Source organism: Tinamus guttatus, unplaced genomic scaffold, assembly GCF_059628265.1.
Source record: "Tinamus guttatus ecotype Peru unplaced genomic scaffold, ASM5962826v1 Tinamus_guttatus_pri_ptg001572l, whole genome shotgun sequence".
Taxonomy (NCBI): Eukaryota; Metazoa; Chordata; class Aves; order Tinamiformes; family Tinamidae; genus Tinamus; species Tinamus guttatus.
The window spans coordinates 1-9,571 of NW_028290106.1; the positions used below are offsets into that span (position 1 = coordinate 1).

Genomic DNA, 9,571 nt, shown 5'->3' on the forward strand with positions numbered 1-9,571 from the left:
GGATCCCGGGTGGCACTAGGGGCAGCAGGTGGCACCAGGGGCTCCCGGGTGTCACCGCGAGGTGACAGTGGCCGTGTCCCCCCCCCGCAGCAGCGAGACCCCCCAGCTCTTCGCCGTTGTCCCCGAGAAGCGCACGGCCACCGTGGGCAGCGCCCTCATGGGCTCCACGCACATCTACGACGTGGCCGCCGTGAGCGCCGTGTCCCCGCGTGTCCCAATGTCCCCCTGCGTCCCTTCTGTGTCCCCGCATCCCCACGTGTCCCCCCGTGTCCCCCCGCGTCCCTTCCGTGTCCCCGCGTGTCCCCCCGCAGCCACCGTGGGCAGCGCCCTCATGGGCTCCACGCACATCTACGACGTGGCCGCCGTGAGCGCCGCGTCCCCGCGTGTCCCCACGTGTCCCCACATGTCCCCGCGTGTCCCTCCATGTCCCTTCCGTGTCCCCACGTGTCCCCACATGTCCCCCCGCGTCCCTTCCGTGTCCCCGTGTCTCCTCGTGTCCCCCCGCGTCCCCCCGTGTCTCCCCGCATCCCCCATGTCCCCCCCATGTCCCCCCATGTCCCCACCTGTGTCCCCGCGTGTCTCCCCGTGTCCTCCCGCGTCCCCACCTGTGTCCCCGCGTGTCCCCACATGTCCCCCCGTGTCTCCCCCCATGTCTCCCCCCATGTCCCTCCGTGTCCCCATTTCCCCCTGTGTCCCCCCGTGTACCCACCATGTCCCCCCTATGTCCCCCCTGCATCACCCCCGTGTCCCCCGTGTCCCCGCTGTGTCCCCAGTGTCCCCGCTGTGTCCCCACTGTCCCCCCATGTCCCCCCACGTCCCCCTCCATGTCACCCCTTGTCCCCTGTGTCCCTCCATGTCCCCCCATGTCCCCGCCACGTCCCCACCGTGTCCCCCCGTGTCCCCGCGTGTCCCCATCATATCCCCACCACGTCCACCGCCGTGTCGCCCCATGTCCCTCCCATGTCCCCCCCTGCGTCACCCCCCGTGTCCCCTGTGTCCCCGCTGTGTCCCCGCTGTGTCCCCATGTCCCTCCATGTCCCCCCCCATGTCCCCCCACGACCCCCTATGTCCCCGCCATGTCCCCCCCAATGTCCCCCCCATGCCCCCCCCACGTCCCCTCCATGTCACCCCGTGTCCCCCCGTGTCCCCCCATGTCCCCACCACGTCCCCGCCATGTCCCCCTTCCGCGTGTCCCCCCCGTGTCCTCTCGTGTTCCCCCCCATGTCCCCCCGTGTCCCCCTGCATCCCCGTGTCCCCCCCCGTGTCCCAGCACGTCCCCCCCCGTGTCCCCTCGCGTCCCCCCCCACGTCCCTACCGTGTCCCCCATCATGTGTCCCCCCCCGTGTCCCCCCCGTGTCCCCACCACATCCCCCATGTCCCCCCTGTGTCCCCTCGCGTCCCCCCCATGTCCCTGCCGTGTCCCCCCCGTGTCCCCCCCTATGTCCCCCCCATGTCCCCCCCCACATCCCCCGTGTCCCCCCCCCGTGTCCCCCCCATGTCCCCACCACGTCCCCCATGTCCCCCCCATGTCCCCCCGTATCCACCCATGTCCCCACCACGTCCCCCTCGTGTCCCCTTGTGTTCCCACCACGTCCCCGCCATGTCCCCTGCTGTGTCCCCGCCGTGTCCCCCCGTGTCCCCCCCATGTCCCCCCCTGTGTCCCCACATGTCCCCCCCCGTGTCCCCGCAGGTGCTGGGCCGCAAGGGCGCGGTGGCCGAGGCGCAGGGCGTGGAGGTGGCGTTCGTGTCCCCTCTGTGTCCCCTCATGTCCCCACCACGTCCCCCCCATGTCCCCACCGTGTCCCTGCCGTGTCCCCCCCACGTCCCCCCCATGTCCCCCCCTGTGTACCCTTGTGTCCCCTCCATGTCTCCAACATGTCCCCCCCCGTGTCCCCTCGTGTCCCCCCCATGTCCCCCTGCGTCCCCCCTGTGTCCCCCCCGTGTCCCCCCATGTCCCCACCACGTCCCCACCGTGTCCCCCCCCGTGTCCCCCCATGTCCCCCCCATGTCCCCCGTGTCCCCTCATGTCCCCATGTCCCCACCATGTGCCCCCCGCGTCCCCCCCATGTCCGCCCCGTGTCTCCCCGCATCCCCCCCCGTGTCCCCTCGTGTCCCCCCCATGTCCCCCCTGTGTCCCTCCTGTGTCCCCTCGTGTTCCCCCCACGTCCCCCTGTGTCCCCACCATATCCCCACCAAGTCCCCCCCGGGTCCCCACCGTGTCCCCCTTGTGTACCCCCATGTCCCCTTGTGTCCCCACCGTGTCCCCCCACGTCCCCACCGTGTCCCCCCATGTCCCCACCACGTCCCCCATGTCCCCCCCCGTGTCCCCTCGTGTTCCCCCCACGTCCCCACCGTGTCCCCCCATGTCCCCCCGTGTCACCGCCACGTCCCCACCACGTCCCCCCCATGTCTCCCCCATGTCCCCCCTGTGTCCCCACCATGTCCCCCCGTGTCCCCGCAGGTGCTGGGCCGCAAGGGCGCGGTGGCCGAGGCGCAGGGCGTGGAGGTGGCGCTCGTGTCCCCTCTGTGTCCCCTCATGTCCCCACCACGTCCCCCCCATGTCCCCACCGTGTCCCTGCCGTGTCCCCCCACGTCCCCCCCATGTCCCCCCTGTGTACCCTTGTGTCCCCTCCATGTCCCCAACATGTCCCCCCTGTGTCCCCTCGTGTCCCCCCATGTCCCCCTGCGTCCCCCCTGTGTCCCCCCGTGTCCCCCCATGTCCCCACCACGTCCCCACCGTGTCCCCCCTGTGTCCCCTCATGTCCCCCCCATGTCCCCACCATGTGCCCCCTGCGTCCCCCCATGTCCACCCCGTGTCCCCCCGCATCCCCCCCGTGTCCCCCCATGTCCCCGCCGTGTCCCCTCATGTCCCCCCCATGTCCACCCCGTGTCCCTCCTGTGTCCCCTCATGTTCCCCCCACGTCCCCCTGTGTTCCCACCATATCCCCACCAAGTCCCCCCCGGGTCCCCACCGTGTCCCCACCACGTCCCTGCCGTGTCCCCCTTGTGTACCCCCGTGTCCCCTTGTGTCCCCACCATGTCCCCCCACGTCCCCACCGTGTCCCCCCATGACCCCCCCATGTCCCCACCACTTCCCCCATGTCCCCCCCGTGTCCCCTCGTGTTCCCCCCACGTCCCCACCGTGTCCCCCCATGTCCCCCCGTGTCACCGCCACGTCCCCACCACGTCCCCCTCGTGTTCCCCCCATGTCCCCCCCATGTCCCCCCCGTGTCCCCACATGTCCCCCCTGTGTCCCCGCAGGTGCTGGGCCGCAAGGGCGCAGTGGCCGAGGCGCAGGGCGTGGAGGTGGCGCTCGTGTCCCCTCTGTGTCCCCTCATGTCCCCACCACGTCCCCCCCATGTCCCCACCGTGTCCCTGCCGTGTCCCCCCACGTCCCCCCCATGTCCCCCCTGTGTACCCTTGTGTCCCCTCCATGTCCCCAACATGTCCCCCCCGTGTCCCCTCGTGTCCCCCCATGTCCCCCTGTGTCCCCCCTGTGTCCCCCCGTGTCCCCCCATGTCCCCACCACGTCCCCACCGTGTCCCCCCCCGTATCCCCCCATGTCCCCCGTGTCCCCTCGTGTCCCCCCCATGTCCACCCCGTGTCCCTCCTGTGTCCCCTCGTGTTCCCCCCATGTCCCCCTGTGTCCCCACCATATCCCAACGAAGTCCCCCCCGGGTCCCCACCGTGTCCCCCTCATGTCCCTGCCGTGTCCCCCTTGTGTACCCCCGTGTCCCCTTGTGTCCCCACCGTGTCCCCCCACGTCCCCACCGTGTCCCCCCATGTCCCCCCCATGTCCCCACCACGTCCCCCATGTCCCCCTCGTGTCCCCTCGTGTTCCCCCCACGTCCCCACCGTGTCCCCCCATGTCCCCCCCATGTCCCCACCACGTCCCCCATGTCCCCCTCGTGTCCCCTCGTGTTCCCCCCACATCCCCACCGTGTCCCCCCATGTCCCCCCATGTCACCGCCACGTCCCCACCACGTCCCCCTCGTGTTCCCCCCATGTCCCCCCCATGTCCCCACTGTGTCCCCTCATGTCCCCCCCGTGTCCCCGCAGGTGCTGGGCCGCAAGGGCGCGGTGGCCGAGGCGCAGGGCGTGGAGGTGGCGCTCGTGTCCCCTCTGTGTCCCCTCATGTCCCCACCACGTCCCCCCCATGTCCCTGCCGTGTCCCCCCCGTGTCCCCACATGTCCCCCCCGTGTCCCCGCAGGTGCTGGACCGCAAGGGCGCGGTGGCCGAGGCGCAGGGCGTGGAGGTGGCGCTCGTGTCCCCTCTGTGTCCCCTCATGTCCCCACCACGTCCCCCCCATGTCCCCACCGTGTCCCTGCCGTGTCCCCCCACGTCCCCCCCATGTCCCCCCTGTGTACCCTTGTGTCCCCTCCATGTCCCCAACATGTCCCCCCCGTGTCCCCTCGTGTCCCCCCATGTCCCCCTGCGTCCCCCCTGTGTCCCCCCGTGTCCCCCCATGTCTCCACCACATCCCCACCATGTCTCCCTCGTGTCCCCCGCGTGTCCCTGCCGTGTCCCCCCATGTCCCCACCACGTCCCCATGTCCCCACCGTGTCCCTGCCGTGTCCCCTCATGTCCCCACCACGTCCCCCCCATGTCCCCACCGTGTCCCTGCCGTGTCCCCCCACGTCCCCCCCATGTCCCCCCGTGTCCCCGCAGGTGCTGGGCCGCAAGGGCGCGGTGGCCGAGGCGCAGGGCGTGGAGGTGGCGCTCGTGTCCCCTCTGTGTCCCCTCATGTCCCCACCACGTCCCCCCCATTTCCCCCCCATGTCCCCCCTGTGTCCCCACATGTCCCCCCCGTGTCCCCCCGTGTCCCCCCATGTCCCCACCACGTCCCCGCCATGTCCCCCCGCGTGTCCCCCCGTGTCCTCTCGTGTTCCCCCCCACGTCCCTACCGTGTCCCCCCATGTGTCCCCCCCGTGTCCCCCCCGTGTCCCCACCACATCCCCCATGTCCCCCCTGTGTCCCCTCGCGTCCCCCCCATGTCCCTGCCGTGTCCTCCCCGTGTCCCCCCCGTGTCCCCCCATGTCCCCCCCACATCCCCCTGTGTCCCCCCCGTGTCCCCTCATGTCCCCACCACGTCCCCCCCATGTCCCCACCGTGTCCCTGCCGTGTCCCCCCATGTCCCCACCATGTCCCCTCCGTGTCCCCGCAGGTGCTGGGCCGCAAGGGCGCGGTGGCCGAGGCGCAGGGCGTGGAGGTGGCGCTGGCGCCCGAGGAGCTCGAGCTGGACCCCACGGCCATGACGCAGAAGTACGAGGAGCACGTGCGCGAGCAGCAGGCGCAGGTGGAGAAGGAGGACTTCAGCGACATGGTGGCCGAGCACGCCGCCAAGCAGAAGGTGACGCCGCGGGGGGACGCGGGGACACGCGGGGGGACAGCGCGGGAACACCTGGTGCTGCCGCTGGGGACACCCGGGACACGCAGCGCTGGCGTTGGGGACACACGGGGACACCTGGGGACACCTGGTGCTGCCGCTGGGAACACCCAGGCCACGCAGCGCTGACGTTGGGGACACACGGGGACACGTGGTGCTGCCACTGGGGACACGCAGGGACACACGGGGGCACCTGGGGACACCCAGTGCTGCCGCTGGGGACACACGGGGACACCTGGCGCTGCCGCCGGGGACACCCAGGACACGCGGGGACAGCTGGTGCTGCCGCTGGGGACACCCAGGACACCCAGCGCTGCCACTGGGGACACGTGGGGACACCTGGTGCTGCCGCTGGGGACACGGGGGGACACGCGGGGACACCTGGGGACACCCGGTGCTGCCACTGGGGACACCTGGGGGCACCCAGTGCTGGCGCTGGGGACACAGGGGGACACCTGGGAGACCCGGTGTTGCCGCTGGGGACACCTGGGACACCCAGCACTGCCACTGGGGACACACGGGGACACCTGGTGCTGCCGCTGGGGACACGCGGGACACCCAGCGCTGGCGCTGGGGGCACACGGGGACACCTGGTGCTGCTGCTGGGGACACGCAGGGACACGCGGGGACACCTGGGGACACCCGGTGCTGCCGCTGGGGACACCCGGGACACCCAGCGCCGGCGCTGGGGGCACACGGGGACACCTGGTGCTGCCACTGGGGACAAGCAGGGACACCTGGCACTGCCGCTGGGGACACCCAGGACACCCAGCACTGCCACTGGGGACACACGGGGACACCTGGTGCTGCCGCTGGGGACACACGCAGGGACACACGGGGACACCTGGCATTGCCACTGGGGACACCCGGTGCTGCCACTGGGGACACATGGGGACACCTGGTGCTGCCACTGGGGACACGCAGGGACACACGGGGGCACCTGGGGACACCCAGTGCTGCCGCTGGGGACACACGGGGACACCTGGCGCTGCCGCCGGGGACACCCAGGACACGCGGGGACAGCTGGTGCTGCCGCCGGGGACACCCAGGGCACCCAGCACTGCCACTGGGGACACGTGGGGACACCTGGTGCTGCCGCTGGGGACACGCAGGGACACACGGGGACACCTGGGGACACCTGACACTGCCACTGGGGACACCTGGGGGCACCCAGTGCTGCCGCTGGGGACACACGGGGACACCTGGCACTGCCACTGGGGACAATGGGGACACCCGGTGCTGCCACTGGGGACACCTGGGGGCACCCGGTGCTGCCACTGGGGACACGCGGGACACCCGGCGCTGCCATTGGGGACACACGGGGACACCTGGTGCTGCCGCTGGGGACACATGGGAACACCTGGTGCTGCCACTGGGGACACACGGGGACACCCGGCATTGCCCCTGGGGACACCCGGTGCTGCCATTGGGGACACCCAGGACACCCAGCACTGCCACTGGGGACACACGGGGACACCTGGTGCTGCCCCTGGGGACACATGGGGACACCTGGTGCTGCCACTGGGGACACACGGGGACACCCGGGACTGCCACTGGGGACACGCGGGGACCCCTGGTGCTGCCACTGGGGACACCCAGGACACCAAGCACTGCCACTGGGGACACCTGGGAGACCCGGCACTGCCGCTGGGGACACCCAGGACACCCAGCGCTGGCGCTGGGGACACACGGGGACACCTGGTGCTGCCACTGGGGACACCCAGGGCACCCAGCACTGCCACTGGGGACACACGAGGACACCTGGGGACACCTGGTGCTGCCGCTGGGGACACGCGGGACACCCAGCGCCGGCGCTGGGGACACACGGGGACACCTGGTGCTGCTGCTGGGGACACACGCAGGGACACACGGGGACACCCGGCATTGCCCCTGGGGACACCCGGTGCTGCCACTGGGGACACCCGGGACACCCGGCGCTGCCATTGGGGACACACGGGGACACCTGGTGCTGCCGCTGGGGACACATGGGGACACCTGGTGCTGCCACTGGGGACACACGGGGACACCTGGGACTGCCATTGGGGACACGCGGGGACACCTGGTGCTGCCACTGGGGACACCCAGGACACCCAGCACTGCCACTGGGGACACCTGGGGACACCTGGGAGACCCGGCACTGCCATTGGGGACACACGGGGACACCTGGTGCTGCCGCTGGGGACACATGGGGACACCTGGTGCTGCCACTGGGGACATGCAGGGACACACAGCGCTGCTGCTGGGGACACCTGGTGCTGCCACTGGGGACACCCAGGGCACCCAGCACTGCCACTGGGGACACGCGGGGACACCTGGGGACACCCGGTGCTGCCACTGGGGACACCTGGGGGCACCCAGTGCTGGCGCTGGGGACACAGGGGGACACCTGGGAGACCCGGCACTGCCGCTGGGGACACCTGGGACACCCAGCACTGCCACTGGGGACACACGGGGACACCTGGTGCTGCCGCTGGGGACACGCAGGGACATACGGGGACACCTCCGGACACCCCGTGCTGCCACTAGGGACACCTGGTGCTGCTGCTGGGGACACGTGGGGACACCTGGGGACACCCGGCGCTGCTGCTGGGGACACCCAGGACACCCGGCGCTGCCACTGGGGACACGGGGGGACACCTGGTGCTGCCGCTGGGGACACCCGGGACACCTGGTGCTGCCACTGGGGACACGCAGGGACACATGGGGACACCTGGGGGCACCCGACACTGCCGCTGGGGACACACGGGGACACCTGGTGCTGCCGCTGGGGACACGTGGGGACACCTGGTGCTGCCACTGGGGACACACAGGGACATACGGGGACACCTGGGGACACCCGGTGCTGCCACTAGGGACACCTGGTGCTGCTGCTGGGGACACGTGGGGACACCTGGGGACACCCGGCGCTGCTGCTGGGGACACCCAGGACACCCGGCGCTGCCACTGGGGACACGGGGGGACACCTGGTGCTGCCACTGGGGACACGCAGGGACACATGGGGACACCTGGGGGCACCCGACACTGCCGCTGGGGACACCCGGTGCTGCTGCTGGGGACATGGGGGGACACCTGGTGCTGCCACTGGGGACACTGTGGGGACACCCAGCGCTGGCGCTGGGGACACATGGGGACACCTGGTGCTGCCGCTGGGGACACGCGGGGACACCTGGGGACACCCAGTGCTGCCACTGGGGACACCTGGGGGCACCCAGTGCTGGCGCTGGGGACACAGGGGGACACCTGGGAGACCCAGCACTGCCACTGGGGACACACGGGGACACCTGGTGCTGCCGCTGGGGACACGCAGGGACATACGGGGACACCTGGGGACACCCGGTGCTGCCACTAGGGACACCTGGTGCTGCTGCTGGGGACACGCAGGGACACACGGGGACACCTGGGGGCACCCGACACTGCCGCTGGGGACACCCGGTGCTGCCACTGGGGACACATGGGACACCTGGGGACACCCGGTGCTGCCACTGGGGACACGCAGGGACACGCAGTGCTGCCATTGGGGACACATGGGGACACTTGGGGAGACCCGGCACTGCCACTGGGGACACGCAGGGACACATGGGGACACCTGTGGACACCCGGTGCTGCCACTAGGGACACCTGGTGCTGCTGCTGGGGACACGCAGGGACACCTGGCACTGCCGCCGGGGACAATGGGGGCACCCACTGATGCCGCTGGGGACACGTGGGGACACATGGGGGCACCCAACACTGCCGCTGGGGACACACGGGGACACCTGGCGCTGCCACCGGGGACAAGGGGGACACCTGGGGACACCCGGTGCTGACGCTGGGGACACGCGGGACACCCAGCGCTGCTACTGGGGACACAGGGGGACACCTGGTGCTGCCGCTGGGGACACGCAGGGACACCTGGGGACACCCGGTGCTGCCACTAGGGACACCTGGGGAGACCCGGGGACACCTGGAGACACCCGGTGCCGCCACTGGGGACACCGAGGGAGACCTGGGAACACCTGGGGGCACCTGGTGCCGCCACTGGGGACACGCGGGGACACCTGGGGACACGCGGTGCCACCGAGCGCTGTCCCCGTCCCCAACTCGCCCCTCTCTCCGCAGCAAAAGAAGCGCAAGGCCCAGCCCCAGGACGCCCGCGGCGGCGGCAAGAAGTACAAGGAGTTCAAGTTCTAGATGTCCCCAACGTC

General features: G+C 71.4%; 1 protein-coding gene across 1 annotated transcript; it reads left to right on the top strand.

Moving 5' to 3' along the window:
• Positions 1–90: 90 nt before the first annotated feature.
• Positions 91–9,571, top strand: LOC148590224 (splicing factor 3B subunit 2-like; the record flags this gene model as incomplete). Its single annotated transcript, XM_088539297.1, has 3 exons — positions 91–190; positions 5,166–5,351; positions 9,486–9,571. Coding segments are annotated over 3 exons (358 nt in total), but the record flags the coding sequence as incomplete, so codon positions are not given.